This window comes from Pseudophryne corroboree, chromosome 11 (genome assembly GCF_028390025.1).
Source record: "Pseudophryne corroboree isolate aPseCor3 chromosome 11, aPseCor3.hap2, whole genome shotgun sequence".
NCBI classification, from domain to species: domain Eukaryota; kingdom Metazoa; phylum Chordata; class Amphibia; order Anura; family Myobatrachidae; genus Pseudophryne; species Pseudophryne corroboree.
Window position 1 is genome coordinate 132240690 of NC_086454.1, and position 20204 is coordinate 132260893.

Consider the following 20204-nt stretch of genomic DNA (forward strand, 5'->3'; position numbering starts at 1 on the left):
AAACTAGTGATGAGCGGGTTCGGTTTTACTCGGTTTTACTCGGTTCTCAAAACGGCATTTTATTGGCTCACGGATGTCACGTGTTTTGGATAGCCCATAAGGTTCTGTTTTGAGAACCGAGTAAAACCGAGTAAAACCGAACCCGCTCATCACTAATTTAAAAACCACAAATTACCATAGATAGCATTTAGTCATGACAGGATTGTACCATGCACTCTGGAACCAATTTTCAAACAAACCTTCATTTGACAAAGTAAGTAATCCAGCATTTATATACACACACATACATACTGAGTACTGTGGCTTGCAGGCTTCTTGTCCTCACTTGTAATTGACCACCAACCATATGATATTTCTATGAAACACAATAGAGCAAATAGTGGCACTCTCTAATCTTAAACAATAACAGATTTTCTTTTTCATCCACTAGGGGTCACTGTAGTACTCTTGGGATATGGACGGGGCGTTAGCAGGATAGGCACATTTAAATATTTAAATTAGTAACTCCACCCCCTCCATACTCCCAAGAATACCTCAGTGTTTTTTCTGTGCTCAATCAGGATAGAGCACACGTGGACAATCTTCACGTTGTTTCTATTTTTTTACTTTCATTTTTCAATTTTCTCTTTCTTTTTCACACACAATCCCTTCCCAGCTTATAAAGAAGCTTGGGACCCTGATTGTTGGTGCTGCTGCATGCAGCTATTGGCTTGTCGGCGCTCAGAGAGGAGCACCGCCATAGACCACACGCACCTGTGCTGATTGCAGCCTGAGACTGCTCAGGGAGCTGAACAGAGCTTGCTACAGAAGCCCCGTCATAGCCTCCACTGGAATAAGGTGACAGGCAGCTCACACTGCTTACACTCCTTTAATGTGATTTGCTGGGGGATCGGGGCGGTCATCATGCTGCCGCTCCGCTGTGTGCATAATGTATGTCCCACTGCCCCATGGCACCCGCAGCGCTCCCAAGCTTCCTGCCTCCCGTGGCCCGCTTCTCAGCCCAGCCGTGGACAGCCACGCTGCCACCCTGGTTCCCTCTGCTCTCCGGCTCCTGCTAGGTGATCACGGCGGGAGCTGCTGCCGCTGGGCGTCTGCCTCCGTACCCCTGCTCCATCTGCTCTCCGGCTCCAGCTAGGTGATCACAGCGGGAGAGGGGGGGAAGAGCTCTGCCGCGGACAGTGTCCACGATCAGCTCAGTCATTAATCAGACCGTGGACAGATCTCACTGCTGCTGCGGTCTGCCAGCGCTACAAGCAGCGATGCTGCACAGGGGGAGATCGCGGGGGCTGAGGGGGGGATGAGCATTATACCTCGCAGTGCCACGGCTCTGAGTAGTAGTGTTGTCCCTCATATCTGGGTATTAAGCCTGTAATAAATAAGAGGGATGTCTATTTAAAAATAGGTTATGCATAATCTGGTTGTATGATAACTGTGTTAGTATAACCTGACAATGTGGTTTCTTATACATGTATAACATGAAAGCACATGGCTGGGGGAACTGCACATCGGCCGTATACACCTTTTAGTAACATTTTTACTGAGTCGTGGGACTTGTCTGTACTTGTATACTTGTTTTTCTGTGTACATAATGAGTAAGGCACCTACAAAATCAAAAAAGCAGCTTAGCAATGTCTGTGAGAGTGTATTAGCTGATGCATCTATCACATGCACAGTATGTTTTGTAAATACAGCTACAAATACGATTTCTTCTTCTGATCCTCCGTGGGCAATGCTAGCGGATGTAATGTCTGGGTTAAAATCGGAATTAGCCGCCGCTCGAAAGGAGCGTGAGGCGACTAGATCTGAGGCACGAGTGAGACCGCCGGAGATACCGAAGGGGTCTCTGGACATGTCTAGGACTTTGCAAAGGTCCAAGTCTAGTTCGGGTCACAAAGATAGTTATCATTTGTCTTATAATTTACCAGTTTCTGCTATGTTGCATTCAGACGATTCCATGCCAGACCTCATATCTCAAGAGGAACATGAGGAGGGTGAATGGGCCAGGACTCGGATAGTGAGGATACTGACAGCCCGGCCATTGATAATCTCATCAGGGCAGTACGTCAGACTCTAAATTTTTCAGAGACTGAAGAACCTCTTTCAAATGATGTAGTGTTATTTGCTAAACGACAGAGATCTCCGGTGTGTTTTCCTTTTTCAGAGTCTCTTAATGAGCAGTTAACAGAGGCATGGAAGAAAATCTGGATAAACTGTTTTCTGTACCTCGCCGGTTTCTGTCTAGTTACCCGTTTCCAGAGTCTATGACATCTAAATGGGAGAATCCTCCTACGGTGGATTTGTCGGTGTCAAAACTTTCTAAAGTTAACCATTCCAGTACCAACTGCTACTACGCTTAAAGACCATCAGAGTGTAAGCTAGAATCTATGCTAAAGTCAATTTATACAGCAGTAGGGGTGTTGCTTAGGCCTGCTTTGGTTGGAATTTGGGTAAATAAGGCTGTAATTACATGGATAACACAGCTCAGGTCAGCCCTACAAGACGACCACCTTATACTTCTTGCTGATCACATCTGTGAATCTGCTGAGTATCAATGTACAGCTTCTATGGAAGTCAGCCAGGTTAGTCCAAACGAGGAATAGAAGCATTGCCTTACGCTGGCGAGATGTTGTTTGGTCCTGAATTGGACAAATGGATTTCTCAGGCCACGGGGGGGGGGGAAATCTGTTTTCCTACCATTGCCTACACAGGCTCCTAAACTAAAATATTCAGGACCAGCGTTCAAATCCTTTAGACCTCAGTCCTTTCGAGGCCGTGCTCGAGTAACAACCACACACAGTAGACGTGGTAGAGGACGTGGTTTTCAACAAAACACCAACCGTCGTCAGGACGCTAAGACCACCGACAAGCCAGTGGCATGACTGGCTCCCAGCCCATCTTGTATCTTCAGTTGTGGGGGCACGCCTTCAGACGTTCCATTTGTTGTGGTTTCAGACATCCACAGATGGGTGGATCCGCAATTTCGTGTTATAAGGTTACAAAATAGAGTTTGATTGTCTCCCACCACAGCGCTTTTTCAAGAGAGGTCTGCCTGTGTCAGAAGACAAGAAGGCGGTTCTGCAGACCGCGATTCAGTCTCTACTAGATTCAGCAGTTTTGATCCCGGTTCCAGTTCACCAACAGGGTCAAGGTTATTATTCCAGTCTTTTTGTAGTACCAAAGCCGGATGGCTCTGTCAGACCGATATTGAACCTAAAGGGGCTCAATCAGTACATCACTTACTACAGATTCAGGATGGAATCCCTGCGGTCAGTAATTTCAGGTTTAGAGCCACAGGAATTCATGGTTGCGCTGGATCTCAAGGATGCATACATGCACATTCCAATTTGGCCACCGCATCAGATGTACTTAAGGTTTGCAGTACAGCAAAACCATTATCAATTTCAGGCTCTACCGTTTGGCCTTTCGTCAGCGCCTCGGGTATGTACCAAAGTGATGTCTGTGATGATAGCTCATCTCAGATCCCTGGGAGTGATAATAGTTCCGTACTTAGATGATCGGCTCATCAAAGCTCCGTCTCAACAGATACTCCTTCAGCATGCCTTGCTAACGTACAATGGGGGTAATTCTGAATTGATCGCAGCAGGAGCTTTGTTAGCAGTTGGGCAAAACCATGTGTACTACAGATGAGGCAGATATAACATTAGTAGAGAGAGTTAGATTTGGGTGGGTTATTTTGTTTCTGTGCAGGGTAAATACTGGCTGCTTTATTTTTACACTGCAATTTAGATTGCAGATTGAACACACCCCACCCAAATCTAACTCTCTCTGCACATGTTATATCTGCCCCCCTGCAGTGCACATGGTTTTGCCCAACTGCTAACAAAGTTCCTGATGCGATCAACTCAGAATTACACCCAATGTTCTAGTTCAGCACAGTTGGATTGTCAACTTCAAGAAATCAAACCTGATTCCGTCTCAAAGACTTCAATTCCTAGGAATGATTCTCGATATGGTGGATAAACGAATTTACCTGCCAGAACAGAAGGTACAAAGTATTCGTCATCTGGTACAGTTAGTGCTCAAACCACGGACAGTCTTGGTGCATTTGTGCATTCGACTATTAGGAAAGATGGTGGCGTCTTTCGAAGCGCTCCAGTTCGGAAGATTGCACTCACGTCCTTTTCAACTGGATGTTCTCGCACAGTGGTCAGGCTCGCATCTACCAATTCACAAGATGGTGCGGTTGTCTCCACGGGCCTGAGTATCTCTACTGTAGTGGCTCCAAGTACACAATCTCACCGCAGGGAAATGGTTCGTAGTCTGGAATTGGATAATTCTAACGATGGACGCAAGTCTCAGAGGTTGGGGAGCAGTGGTCCAAAATTGTCAGCTTCAGGGTCTCTGGTCAGACCAAGAAAGATTACTGTCAATAAATGTCCTGGAACTCGGGGCAATTTACAACGCGCTGCGACAAGCAGTGCACATGCTCCGGTCTCAGACTGTCCAGGTTCAGTCAGACAACGCGACGGCGGTCGCATACATCAACAAACAAGGAGGAACTCGAAGTTGCTCGAAACCTCAATTGGGCCGAACATCACCAGGGGATATTGTCGGCAGTGTTCATTCCGAGAGTGGACAACTGGGAGGCAGATTATCACAGCCGTCAGGATTTTCATCCAGGAGAATGGGCATTGAATCCAGAAGTGTTCCAGTTGTTGGTCCAGCGGTGGGGGTTACCCACAGGTGGATCTAATGGCATCTCACCAAAATCATTAAACATCCCAGTATGTGTCCAGAACAAGATATCCAAAGGCAGTGGCAGTGGATGCTCTCACGATCGCGTGGCCGTACAGCCTCGTGTATCTGTTTTCCACCGTTTCCGCTGCTTCCTTGGATACTAAAGTGGATCAACCGAGAGTCCACGACAGTCCTACTAGTGACGCCTCATTGGCCTCGGAGAGCATGGTTCTCGGATCTCCGCGGGCTACTCGCAGGCTATCCTTGGCCGCTCCTGCTACGTCCGGACCTGTTACAACAGGGTCCGTTCCTTTACCCCGATTTAGCACGGCTGCGTTTGACGGAGTGGCTGTTGAAACCGCCCTCTTATCTTTCAAGTTATCCTGTCTCTTGCTATTTTTACAAACTGGGTTAGATGGAGGACTGCGTTTTATCTACACTAAAGGTGCAGGTCTCTGCCTTGTCAATTTACTTTCAAAGGCATGTGGCTCTTTTGCCAGCTGTACACACTTTCCTGCAAGGTGTCCTCAGAGTACAACCTCCATTTATACCACCTACAGCGCCATGGGACTTGAATCTAGTGTTAGACTTTTTACAGTCTTCACGTTTTGAACCCTTACAACAGGTGGATGTTAAGTTTCTCACTTGGAAAACAGTTTTTCTGCTAGCCTTAGCTTCAGCAAGGCGTGTTTCAGAATTGGGTGCCTTGTCATGCAAGCCACCGTATTTGCTGTTTCATGATGATAGAGCGGAACTTCGGACGAATCCCGCTTTCCTACCAAAAGTAGTATCTTCTTTTCACATCAATCAACCAATCGTAGTTCCGGTGTTATCAGAACATGCAGGAACTCCAGCTACTTTGGATGTGGTATGCGCGCTCTGCGTTTAAGTAGCCCGAACGTCTACAGTATGTAAAATGGATACATTGTTTGTTCTCTATGATGCAGTCAAGATGGGTTGGCCAGCTTCCAAGCAGACCTTTGTTCAGGTGGATTAAGCTGACCAAACGTCAGGCTTACCTTCATGCTAGGCTACAATCCCCTACATCCGTTTTGGCTCATTCCACACGTTCTGTGGGAACTTCATGGGCAGCAGGTCGTGGAGCCTCTACGACGCAGCGTTGCCGTGCGGCTACATGGTCATCAGTGCACACGTTTGTGTGCTTTTACAAGTTTGATACGTTTGCGGCATCAGCATCTAGCTTTGGCCGTCTAGTGTTACAGGTGCCAAACAGCTCTCCCGCCCAAGGGGGAAACTTTGGTACGTCCCATGAGTACTCCAGTGACCCCTAGTGGATGAAAAAGAAAATAGGATTTTGGTACTTACCAGATAAATCCTTTTCTTTGAATCCACAGGGGGCACTGGACGCCCACCCAGAGCAGTTTTACTGGTCTTGTGGTAAGTTCAGTAGATCTTATGGTAGCACATTCTCACCGACTTGTTCAATGTTCAGGTGATATTGATTATTGTGTTAACAGTTTAGTTGTTCGTTACGTTATGTCAACTTCATTGTTGTCCGTTAAGTTATAATGTTATTTGTAATTCTCTATTGTTCATCTTCTCTATCGCTCCTGTTCGGCTCAGTAAAAAACACTGAGGTATCTTGGGAGTATGGAGGGGGTGGAGAGTTACTAATTTAAATATTTAAATGTGCCTATCATGCTAACGCCCCGTCCATATCCCAACGTCGGGAGCCCGACTGCCGACATACCGACAGTGTGGCGAGCGCAAAGGAGCCCCTTGCGGGCTCTCCACGCTGCGGGCACGTGACGCGCTAGGCGCGCCACGCTATTTATTCTTTCTCCAGGTGGGTCGTGGACCCCCACAAGGGAGAATAGCTGTCGGTATGCCGGGTGTCGGGATCCCGGCGCCGGTATACTGTGCGCCGGGATCCCGACATTCGGCATACTGAAGACCACCCCCCAAGAGTACTCCAGTGCCCCCTGTGGATTCAAAGAAAAGGATTTATCTGGTAAGTACCAAAATCCTATTTTATATGGACTAGCATGAGCTCAAGGCTGAATATCTACAATTGGCATGGTGGTGTAGTTTGACCAGAATTAGGTTTTTGCCTAGGTTTGAACTTCGTCTGGGCCACACACTGGGGCAGATGTATTAAGCCTGGAGAAGGCATGAAGAAGTGATAAAGCAGTGATAAGTGCAAGGTGATAACGCAGCAGCCAATTAGCTCCAATATGTAAATTGACAGGAGCTGACTGGCTGGTGCGTTATCACCTTGCACTTCTCCCTTCTCCAGGCTTAATACATCTGCCCCATTGTCACATACATAATATACTAGGCTTACCATACTATCCCTTTAAACTGGAACAATCGTGTAATTCAAGCCTGCATTTCACCTGGTTTTAATCACCCATAGAAACTGTGTAATTTGTGAGTGTCCCACATAGTATAGTAAGCCTGTAACACACACACACACTGTCACACACTCATGCATAATACACGGTCATACATAATACATACACACAAACCCTGTTACACTCTCATGCATAATACACACACCCTCCAATGCATAATACACGGACAAACACACAGTCACACTCTCATGGATAATTCATATACACACACACACACACACACACACACACAGTCGCACTCTCATGCACAATACATACACAGTCACACTCAAGTATAATACACACACACTCTCAGACTCATGCATAATACACACACTTTTGCATAATACACACACGCTGTCACACACATACATTGTGACATTCATACATAAAACGTTGTCGTACTCTTATGCATAATACACACCCACTAATGCACACACACTGTCACACATGCATAATACACACACACACTCATGCATAATACACACACTGTCACACTCTCATGCATATTACACACTGTCAAACGTTTAATACAGTCACAGTCATGCATAATACACACACTCTGTCCCTCTTATGCATAACACACACACACACACACACTGTACACACTGTCTCAAACACACTGTCACTCTAATGCATAATCTACACACACTCATGCATATTACACACAGTCACTCTCATGCATAAATCACACGTTTAATACAGTCACACACTGTCACACTCATGCATAATACACACACTCACACTCATATTGCACACTGTCACTCTCACGCATAATGCACACACACACTGTCACTCTCATGCATAATACACACACTGTCACACTCATGCATAATACACACAATCATGCATATTACACACACACACACACACACACACACTGGAACACTCTCATGCATAATACACACACAGTCACACATTTAATACAGTCACACTCATGTATAATACACACACACACACACACACACACACTGTCACACTCTCATGCATAACACACAGTCACAAATGCGTAATACACATACAGTCACACACATGCATAATGCACATTGTCACTCTAATGCATAATACACACACTGTCACACTCGCATGCATAATGTACACACAGTCACTCATGCATAACACACACGGGCACACCTGTTAATACAGTTAGACTAATGTATAACACATACACACACACACACACTCATGCATAATACATACACACTGTCACACTCATGTATAATACACACACTCTCATGCTCTTGTCATTTGAAAATGGTGGCAAATGTTGTGCTTATGCGACATAACCCCTTTGGAGCACTTGGGAAGCTTTCTCAGTTACATAGTACTTTTCAGTTTCTATGGTTAAGTTGCGTGTTTCGGCTAACACATAATGCTTTTTCTGTCATTGACTTAATGATTTTACTGCAAGTAAACAGATAATCTATACTTTAAACTTTCTTGGTTTCTTTATTCAGATTTCACATTCATCCTCCAGAAACAAACCACATAGTGGGACAAGCCAGAGGCTTGCTGATGCCAGGACCTCACCCTCTGAAGACAGCTGGGGATGGGATGATGCTTTCCAGACTCTTTCCGACAACAAAACTAAAACCCCATCAAAAGTCTCCCACCCAGAAGGCACAAGACCAGCCAGTGAATACAACTGGGACAGTGCAGGTGGTGGTGGAAAACACGTGGACTTCTTCTCAGTTGCTTCAGAGAAAGCCAACCAGGTAACTGAAACATCCATTAGCAATAAACGGGACGTTACATTCAATATTTATTAGTACAGTTGTAAGAACTTCAAATATGACTACTGGTTATGTAGTGTACAGAACAGTCACATAGTGTACAGTACAGAGTAAATAAAACTAGTAGGTGAAAATAATTGTTGCTCTGAAAAATTGGATTTTGGTACTTGCCAGATAAATCCTTTTCTTTGAATCCATAGGGGGCACTGGAGTACTCTTGGGATAGGCACATTTAAATATTTAGTAACCCTCCTTCTCCTCCATACTCCCAAGATGCCTGTGTTTTCTCTTACGTCCTAGAGGATGCTGGGGACTCCGTAAGGACCATGGGGATAGACGGGCTCCGCAGGAGACATGGGCACTTTATGAAAGACTTTAGGTATGGGTGTGCACTGGCTCCTCCCTCTATGCCCCTCCTCCAGACCTCAGTTTACTACTGTGCCCAGAGGAGACTGGGTGCATTTCAGGGAGCTCTCCTGAGTTCCCTGTCAGAAAGTATATTTGTTAGGTTTTCTATTTTCAGGGAGCCTGCTGGCAACAGACTCCCTGCATCGAGGGACTGAGGGGAGAGAAACAGACCTACTTTAATGCTAGGCTCTGTTTCTTAGGCTACTGGACACCATTGGCTCCAGAGGGATCGGTACGCAGGTCTCACCCTCGCTGTCCGTCCCAGAGCCGCGCCGCCGTCCTCCTCGCAGAGCCGGAAGATAGAAGCCGGGTGAGTATGAGAAGAAAAGAAGACATCAGAGGCGGCAGAAGACTTCATGATCTTCACTGAGGTAACGCACAGCAATAAAGCTGTGCGCCATTGCTCCCATACACCTCACACACGGCAGTCACTGTAAGGGTGCAGGGCGGGCGCCCTGGGCAGCATATGAACCTCTCTTTGGAAAAAACATATATATATATACAGCTGGGCACTGTATATATAAAGAGCCCCCGCCAGTTTTTTTGTATATTTGAGCGGGACAGAAGCCCGCCGCCGAGGGGGCGGGGCTTCTCCCTCAGCACTCACCAGCGCCATTTTCTCCACAGCACAGCGCTGAGAGGAAGCTCCCTGGACTCTCCCCTGCTTATTCCACGGTGAAAGGGGGTTTTAAAGAAGGGGGGGCACATAATTTGGCGCATATATATATATATATATATATATATATATATAACAGCGCTACTGGGTAAACATATATTTATTGTGTGTTTTCCTGGGTCATATAGCGCTGGGTGTGTGCTGGCATACTCGCTCTCTCTGTCTCTCCAAAGGGCCTTGTGGGGGAACTGTCTTCAGATAAGAGGATTCCCTGAGTGTGTGGTGTGTTGGTACGCGTGTGTCGACATGTCTGAGGTAGAAGGCTCGCCTAGGGAGGAGGGGGAGCAAATGAATGTGGTATCTCTGTCGACAACGCCGACACCTGACTGGATGGATATGTGGAATGTTTTAAGTGCTAATGTAAATTTATTGCACAAAAGATTAGACAAAGCTGAAGCTAGGGAACAGCCAGGGAGTCAACCCATGTCTGTCCCTATGTCGCAGGGACCTTCGGGGTCTCAAAAGCGCCCACTATCCCAAATAGTTGACATAGATACCGACACGGATTCTGACTCCAGTGTCGACTACGATGATGCAAAGTTACAGCCAAAAGTGGCTAAAGGTATTCGATATATGATTATTGCAATAAAAGATGTTTTGCATATCACAGAGGAGCCCCCTGTCCCTGACACGAGGGTACACATGTATAAGGGAAAGAAACCTGAGGTAACCTTTCCCTCCTCACATGAGTTGAACGAATTATGTGAAAAAGCTTGGGAATCTCCAGACAAAAAACTGCAGATTCCCAAAAGGATTCTTATGGCGTATCCTTTCCCGCCAACGGACAGGATTGTCCCCTAGGGTAGACAAAGCATTGACACGCTTATCCAAAAAGGTAGCGCTGCCATCCCAAGATACGGCTACCCTCAGGGATCCTGCTGACCGCAAGCAGGAGGTTACCTTGAAGTCCATATACACACATTCTGGTACCTTACTCAGACCGGCAATTGCGTCGGCCTGGGTTTGTAGCGCTGTAGCAGCATGGACAGATACCTTATCAGCGGAAATTGAGACCCTAGATAAGGATACCATTTTATTGACCCTAGGGCATATAAAAGATGCTGTCTTATATGTGAGAGACGCTCAAAGAGACATTAGTCTACTGGGTTCTAGAATCAACGCTATGTCGATTTCTGCTAGATGAGTCCTATGGACCCGGCAATGGACAGGTGATGCCGACTCAAAGAGGCATATGGAGGTTTTACCTTACAAGGGTGAGGAATTGTTTGGGGAAGGTCTCTCGGACCTAGTCTCCACAGCTACAGCTGGTAAATCAAATTATTTGCCTTATATTCCCTCACAGCCTTAAAAAGCGCCACATTATCAAATGCAGTCCTTTCGATCACAAAGAAACAAGAAAGTACGAGGCGCGTCCTTTCTTGCCAGAGGTAAGGGCAGAGGAAAAAAGCTGCACAACACAGCTAGTTCCCAGGAACAGAAGTCCTCCCCAGCCTCTACAAAATCCACTGCATGACGCTGGGGCTCCGCTAAAGGAGTCCGCCCCAGTGGGGGCACGTCTTCGAGTTTTCAGCCACATCTGGGTTCACTCACAGGTGGATCCCTGGGCAATGGAAATTGTTTCTCAGAGTTACAAGCTGGAATTTGAAGAGGTGCCTCCTCAACGGTTTTTCAAATCGGCCCTACCAGCTTCTCTCCCGGAACGGGAGATAGTGTTAAATGTAATTCACAAATTGTATCTTCAACAGGTGGTGGTCAAGGTTCCCCTGCTTCAACAAGGGAAGGGATATTACTCAACCCTGTTTGTAGTCCCTAAACCGGACAGTTCGGTCAGACCCATTTTAAATTTAAAATCCCTGAACCTATACTTGAAAAGGTTCAAGATGGAATCGCTAAGAGAGGTCATCGCCAGCCTGGAAGGGGGGGATTTTATGGTATCTCTAGACATTAAAGGATGCATACCTTCGTGTTCCCATTTATCCACCTCATCAGGCGTACCTGAGATTTGCGGTACAGGATTGTCATTACCAGTTTCAGACATTGCCGTTTGGGCTTTCCACGGCCCCGAGGATTTTCACCAAGGTAATGGCGGAAATGATGGTGCTCCTGCGCAAGCTAGGTGTCACAATTATCCCGTACTTGGACGATCTCCTCATAAAAGCGAGATCAAGAGAGCAGTTGCTGAACAGCGTCTCCCTTTCACTGAAGGTGTTACAGCAACACGGCTGGATTCTCAATATCCCAAAGTCGCAGTTGGTTCCTACGACTCGTCTGACCTTCTTGGGCATGATTCTGGATACAGACCAGAAAAGGGTTTATCTTCCGATAGAAAAAGCTCAGGAACTCATGACTCTGGTCTGGAACCTATTGAAGCCAAAACAGGTGTCAGTGCATCACTGCACTCGAGTCCTGGGAAAGATGTTGGCATCGTACGAAGCCATTCCCTTCGGCAGGTTCCATGCGAGGACTTTCCAATAGGACCTACTGGACAAGTGGTCCGGGTCACATCTACAAATTCATCAGTTGATCACCCTGTCCCCCAGAGTCAGGGTATCTCTCCTGTGGTGGCTGCAGAGTGCTCACCTTCTAGAAGGCCGCAGGTTCGGCATTCAGGACTGGATCCTGTTGACCACGGACGTGAGCCTCCGAGGGTGGGGAGCAGTCACACAGGGAAGAAACTTCCAGGGTCTCTGGTCAAGTCAAGAGACTTGTCCTCATATCAACATCCCGGAACTGAGGGCCATATACAACGCCCTACGTCAAGCGGAGACCTTACTTCGCGACCAACCAGTTCTGATCTAGTCAGACAACATCATCGCAGTGGCTCATGTAAACCGCCAAGGCGGCACAAGGAGCAGAGTGGCAATGGCGGAAGCCACCAGGATTCTTCGCTGGGCGGAAAATCATGTAAGCGCACGGTCAGCAGTGTTCATTCCGGGAGTGGACAACTGGGAAGCAGACTTCCTCAGCAGACACGACCTGCATCCAAGAGAGTGGGGACTTCATCAGGAAGTTTTCGGACAGATTGCAAGTCAGTGGGGACTGCCCCAGATAGACATGATGGCGTCCCGCCTCAACAAAAAGCTACAGAGGTATTGCGCCAGGTCAAAAGACCCTCAGGCGGTAGCTGTAGACGCCCTAGTGACACCGTGGGTGTTCCAGTCGGTCTATGTGTTTCCTCCTCTTCCTCTCATACCCAAGGTGTTGAGAATAATAAGAAAAAGAGGAGTGAGAACAATTCTCATTGTTCCAGATTGGCCACGAAGGACCTGGTATCCGGATCTGCTGGAAATGCTCACAGAAGATCCGTGGCCTCTTCCTCTACGGCAGGACCTGTTGCAACAGGGGCCTTGTCTTTTCCAAGACTTACCGCGGCTGCATTTGACGGCGTGGCGGTTGAACGCAGGATCCTAGCGGAAAAAGGCATTCCGGATGAGGTCATGCCTACGCTGATAAAGGCTAGGAAGGACGTGACAGCTAAACATTATCACCGTATATGGCGAAAATATGTTTCTTGATGTGAGGCCAGGAATGCTCCTACGGAAGAATTCCATCTGGGCCGTTTCCTTCACTTCCTACAGACTGGAGTGAATTTGGGCATAAAATTAGGCTCCATTAAGGTTCAGATTTCGGCCTTATCCATTTTCTTTCAAAAAGAATTGGCTTCTCTCCCAGAAGTACAGACCTTTGTGAAGGGAGTGCTGCATATTCAGCCTCCTTTTATACTTCCGGTGGCTCCTTGGGATCTTAACGTGGTGTTGAGTTTCCTTAAGTCGCACTGGTTTGAACCACTTCAAACGGTGGAGTTAAAATATCTCACTTGGAAGGTGGTCATGTTGTTAGCCTTGGCTTCGGCTAGGCGAGTGTCGGAATTGGCGGCTTTGTCTCATAATAGTCCCTATCTGGTTTTCCATATGGATAGAGCGGAATTGCGGACCCGTCCTCAATTCTAACCTAAGGTGGTGTCATCTTTTCATATGAACCAACCTATTGTGGTGCCTGTGGCTACGCAAAACTTGGAGGATTCCGAGTCCCTTGATGTAGTCAGGGATTTGAAAATTTAAGTGGCCAGAACGGCTAGAGTCAGAAAAACAGAAGCACTGTTTGTCCTATATGCAGCCAACAAGGTTGGCGCCCCTGCTTCTAAGCAGACTATTGCTCGCTGGATCTGTAACACGATTCAGCAGGCGCATTTTACGGCTGGATTGCCGTTACCAAAATCGGTCAAGGCTCATTCCACTAGGAAGGTGGGCTCGTCTTGGGCGGCTGCCCGAGGGGTCTCGGCACTACAACTATGCCGAGCTGCTACTTGGTCGGGTTCAAACACCTTTGCAAAGTTCTATAAGTTTGATACCCTGGCTGAGGAGGACCTCCTGTTTGCCTAATCGGTGCTGCAGAGTCATCCGCACTCTCCCGCCCGTTTGGAAGCTTTGGTATAATCCCCATGGTTCTTATGGAGTCCCCAGCATCCTCTAGGACGTAAGAGAAAATAAGATTTTAAACCTACCGGTAAATCTTTTTCTCGTAGTCCGTAGAGGATGCTGGGCGCCCGTCCCAAGTGCGGACTACTTCTGCAAGACTTGTATATAGTTTTGCTTACATAAGGGTTATGTTATAGTTTTCATCGGTTTTGGACTGATGCTACGTTGTTTTCATACCGTTAACTGGTTTGTATATACACAAGTTATACGGTGTGATTGGTGTGGCTGGTATGAATCTTGCCCTTAGATTAACAAAAATCCTTTCCTCGTACTGTCCGTCTCCTCTGGGCACAGTTTCTCTAACTGAGGTCTGGAGGAGGGGCATAGAGGGAGGAGCCAGTGCACACCCAGACCTAAAGTCTTTCTTAAAGTGCCCATGTCTCCTGCGGAGCCCGTCTATCCCCATGGTCCTTAAAGAGTCCCCAGCATCCTCTACGGACTACGAGAAAAAGATTTACCGGTAGGTTTAAAATCTTATTTTTTGCTGAGCTGAACAGGAGCGAAAGAGAGGATGAACAATGGAGAATTACATAAAACATTATAAGATAACGAACAACTAGAAAGTTGAAACGACAACAGATAACAATCACCCAGTGGCCGTGTGTTGTAGGACCGACACCAAATTCCTGCAGAAAGTCATTATAAATATATACCCAGATATATATAATAAATGTATATATGCTCATAGGCTTAATAGCCTCTGTTAGACTATGCCCTGGTAGGCACAAAAAACATTGAGGCATCTTGGGGGTATGGAGGGGAAAGAAGGTTACTAATTTAAATATTTAAATATGCCTATCCCTGCTAACGCCCTGTCCATATTTCAAGAGTACTCCAGTGACCGCTAGTGGATGAAAAAGAAATAGGAATTCCTTGGTAAATGTATGGCCACCATCAGCACACAGAACTGTCTGAGTGGTACAGGTAAACATGCCTGTAGGGTAGGCACATCCCAACATACATTGCCATAGTTTTGCAATCAGGCCATGCTGGGATGTGTAGTCTATCAACACCTGGAGGGCCACTCTTTGCCAACTACTGCTGTAGGGTGTACTTTGAGGGTTGAGTGGGAACATTGCTGTTTGGTTGATGACTTAAAATAGATTCCTCTCATATTAAAATAGATAAGTACACTTCAATGTGCATAATGTTTTAATTAATATTTCTCTTAACGTCCTAGAGGATACTGGGGTCCATTCAGTACTATGGGGTATAGACTGGTCCCCTTGGAGCCTTGGGCACTTTAAGAATTTGAGCCGGTCACGCTTATGAAAGCTCCTGAAGAGTTTTCTGAATTTATTTTATATGTTGGTTATTTTCAGGTAGGGCTGGATGGCACCAGCCTGCCTGCTTCGTGGGACTTAGGGTGGGGGGAAATCCCAACCTCTTGAAGGGTTAATGGTCCCGTTCCCCGCTGACAGGACACTGAGCTCCTGAGGGACCTATTCACAAGCCCCATCATGGCGAGCGTACAGTCCCGCAACACGCCGCCATCCCTAGCAAAGCCAGAAGAATGAAGAGTGGTGAGTACTGAGCCAGCATTCCGGCTAGTGGGGCGCCCCTCCATTATGGCGGCATGAGGGTACGGATATGCACGGCTTCTAAACGGGACGGAATGCATCTCTGGACACAGTGCACAACTGCGTCCCAGTACACTGTACACAGTACCCATACTGGCACAACAGCCTTAAAACGGTTCTCTTCATTTTATGCACAAAAATTACCTCAGCCAGTATAATAAAAGCGCAAAGACCACGCGCCATTGAAGGGGCGTGGCTCCACTATGAGAGGATCCAGCAGCTCACCAGCGCCATTTTCCCTCTGCAGTGGACACAGACGCTGACAGGACAGAGATGCACAGCTCCTCTAGTGTGACTCCAGATTACCTCAGCGGTACCAGGGGGTCATAGCTGGGGGGGAGCGATTATTAGTGTACTAAGTCCTCTACCAGGGTACTTAGTCTGCGACCCGGCTAAGCTTGGCATTAGCGATAAGGGCGCGGTAGGGTCTGGCTCCAAACATCTCTGTGTCTCCCTGAAGGGCTCTTTGTGGGATAATTGTGCTTAACCTTTCCTCTGTGTGTGTGTGTGTGCTATCACATTACATTATGTCAGGCAAAGAGTGTGTGTCTTGTACCGCAGAGTGTTCCTCTTCACCAGGGGGCTCACTACTGTTTACTCAGGGTTCACAGACTAGCGGGGCTGAAAAGGAATGAGTTAATTCTCTTAAGGAACTTTATACAAAGAAAAAGGTTGCAGGTGCACAATTCAAACATTACCAATTTATTATTAATAATCATTGCAATAAAATTTTGCATTTTGATTGAGGTTCTTTGCATAGTTATGGCCATAAGTAACGAATTGCCCACCACGTCCAGGTGACCTCATTAGTTGGGCAAGTCTCTAACATTTTGGGGGGTACAGATCTAGGGTGCGGGACCTGCCAAAAATGAAGCAGCTGAGTGACCCTAGGGCAACACAAAAGTGAAAAAATATATAGTGAAAATAGGTTAGTGAGGGAGGCTGCTGAAAAGAGCAGGGGTAAATTAGTGAGAGGTAATGAAGTGAGAGGTAAAGTAGTGAAAAGTGAAGGAAAGAAATGAATTACATTGAAACAAAACACATGATAGGGATGAAAGTAAATATGAAAATAAGTGTTAATATGTGTTGCTCCTGAGGCAAAACAGCCACAACAGTCCAGGGGGACCCACACCCCGGAAATGCACCCCCATCTGATAATCCAATATACATTTGTGCAGGACTCACCTTGCTCTGCATGCAGTCTAAGAAATGTCAGGAACCTAATTAAAACCAATATATAGGACAGGTGGGCGTGGGTGCTACCACCAGGCAGAAGGGGTCTCTGGCCTTCTATTGTGTATTTAAATACACAACATTGGGTATACAGGGCAGGGGAACTGCATACAAAGAAAAATGTTGCAGGTGCACAATTCAAACATTACCAATTAACCATTTTGGGACATATTTACATACACAATAGAAGGCCAGAGACCCCTTCTGCCTGGCGGTAGCACCCACACCCACCTGTCCTATATATTGGTTTTAATTAGGTTCCTGACATTTCTTAGACTGCGGGGGTCCCGCGCCCTAGATTTGTACCCCCCAAAATGTTATGGACTTGCCCGACTAATGAGGTCACCTAAACGCGGTGGGCAAGCCGTTACTTATGGCCATAACTATGCGAAGAACCTCGCTCAAAATGCTAAATTTTATTGCAATGATTATTATTAATAAATTGGTAATGTTTGAATTGTTCACATGCAACCTTTTTCTTTGTATGCAGTTCTACTGAAAGGTCTCCGCAGGGTCGTACCTCTCATTACCGGTGTGCACCCCAGGACCCCTCCCCTGTAATTCTCTTAAAGAACTGATCTCAACTCTTTCTACAAAATTGTCCCGCAATGAGAAAGAGACGCAATACTTAAATCAAACTGTGGATGAGTTTATGAGCAGAGACTCTGTCCCCAAGACAGCATCTCAATCCCCTCCCACATTTGTCCGCAAAAGCGATCTCTAGCCCATATCCTGCAGTCTGACTGACGCTGACAGGTAAGACATGGAGGAGGGGGAGGTGGACTCAGAGGGGGGGAGGATGCAGCTCTGTCACAGGGAATAGAGGCTCTTATAGAGGCTATCAGAGATGTTCTGCATATTCCTGATAAGGTGTCAGAGGAGTGTGAGGAATCTTATTTTTATGTAAAAAAGAAGTCCTCAGTCATTTTTCCTGCGTCAAAAAAATTAAATACCCTGTTTGAAGAACCATGGGTTAATCCTGATAAGTTTCAGATCTCTAAAAGGTTGCTCTCATCTTTTCCTTTTCCTCTAGAGGATAGGAAAAAATGGGAAAATCCACCGATAGTGCACGCATCAGTCTCTAGACTGTCACGTAAAACAGTATTGCCTGTTCCTGGTGCAGCCTCCCTGAAAAACACGGCTGATCGTAAAATTTATACTACACTCAAATCATTGTACACAGCTGCTGGGGTGTCCCAGAGACCCACTATTGCATGTGCGTGGATCACTAAAGCCATTACAAAATGGTCAGGTAACCTAATTGAGGGGGTTAGATTCCTTATCTAGGGGGGATGTGGTCTTACTCCTGCAACATATACAGGACTCTGCAAACTTTATAGTGGAAGCCATAAAGGAAATAGGCGTGCTTAACGCACGCACCACTGCTATGGCAGTGTCGGCACGCAGGGGCTTGTGGCTACGCCAGTGGACTGCTGACGCGGATTCCAGGAAAGGCGTGGAAGGCCTACCATTCACAGGAGAGGCCTTGTTTGTAGACTAATTAGACAAATGGATCTCCACAGCTACTGTGGGTAAGTCTACGTATCTTCCTTCTGCAGCCCCCCAACCATGAAGACTTATTCAGCTTCTAAGTTACAGTCCTTTCGGATGGCCAAGTTCAAGGGCAAATCCAGAGGTGCTTCTATGTCCTCCAGCGGCGCCAAAGGTAAACCATGCAAACCAGCAACAGCAGGTGCTCAGGAACAGAGCTCAGGCTCTGCTTCCTCAAAGCCTTCAGCATGACGGTGGACCGCGATGCCTGGAAGGCTGTCAGGTGGTTGCTCACCTACAGTTCTTAAGCCAAATCTGGTCAAATTTGTGCCAGGATCCCTGGGTCATAAATCTTGTTTCCAAGTGGTACAGACTGGAGTTCCAAGAGCTCCCACTTCACAGATTCTTCAAATCAGGCTTGCCAGTTTCACAAGAGGCAAGTATAACTTCACAACATGCCATCCAAAAACTGGTACAGACTCCCCTTATTGTTCCAGTTCCACCTCATCCGCTAAACAAGGGGTACTATTCCAACTTGTTTGTAGTACCGAAACCGGACGGTTCGGTAAGACCAATATTGAACCTCAAGTCGTTGAACCCGTACTTACCAGTGTTCAAATTCAAGATGGAGTCTCTGAGAGCAGTGATCTCATGTCTGGAGGAGGGGGAATTCCTAGTGTCTCTGGATATCAAGGATGCGTACCTTCACATTTCGATCTGACCGCCTCATCGGGCTTAGCTATGGTTTGCACTGCAGGACTGTTACTACCAGTTCCAGGCCCTGCCATTTGGCCTCTCCACGGCACCGAGGGTGTTCACCAAGGTGATGGCAGAGATGATGTTTCTACTTCGCAAACAGGGAGTGAACATAATTCCGTACTTTGACGATCTCATCATAACAGCACCGTCCAGGGAAAGGTTGCTGGACAACATTGCTCTCTCAACCAAACTTCTCCAGGATCATGGGTGGATTCTGAAACTTCCAAAATCTCACCTAGAGCCAACACGGAGGCTCCCATTCCTGGGAATGATACTAGATACGGAGTCGCAGAAGGTGTTCCTTCTGTTGGAAAAGGCATTAGTAATCCAGTCAATGGTTCGGGATGTCCTGAAGCCAACCCGGATATCAGTGCATCTATGCATTCACCTTCTGGAGAAAATGGTGGCCTCTTACAAGGCTCTTCAATGCACCAGAGGATCTGTCTGTCGCTAAAAGCCAGGATCTCCCTTCCATGGTGGCTACAGACTCCTCACCTCGTTGAGGGTCGGAGGTTCGGAATTCAGAACTGGATTCTGCTAACCATGGACGCAAGCCTCAGAGGTTGGGGAGCAGTCACTCAGGGGGTGCAGTTTCAATGAAGATGATCTAGTCAGGAAGTCATCCTTCCAATCAACATTCTGGAACTCAGGGCTGTATACAACGCCCTTCTGCATGCCTCATATCTTCAAGATCGGGCCATTCAGGTCCAGTCGGACAATGTGACAGCAGTAACGTACATGAAGCGACAGGGCGGAACGAAAAGCAGAGCAGCAATGTCAGAGGTGTCAAGGATTCTCCTCTGGGCAGAGAGAAACGCTGTGGCGTTGTCAGC

The 20204-nt window shown here is 46.8% G+C and overlaps 1 protein-coding gene across 2 annotated transcripts in view; it reads left to right on the forward strand.

Annotated features, from left to right (window-relative positions):
• SCYL1 (SCY1 like pseudokinase 1) overlaps positions 1–20204 on the forward strand; it is a 179565-nt gene that overhangs the window by 116412 nt on the left and 42949 nt on the right. For both annotated transcript variants that reach the window (XM_063944813.1, XM_063944814.1), the window contains exon 16: positions 8510–8767. In XM_063944813.1, the coding sequence (XP_063800883.1) occupies positions 8510–8767 (258 nt within the window). The remainder of the gene's footprint in view (positions 1–8509; positions 8768–20204) is intronic.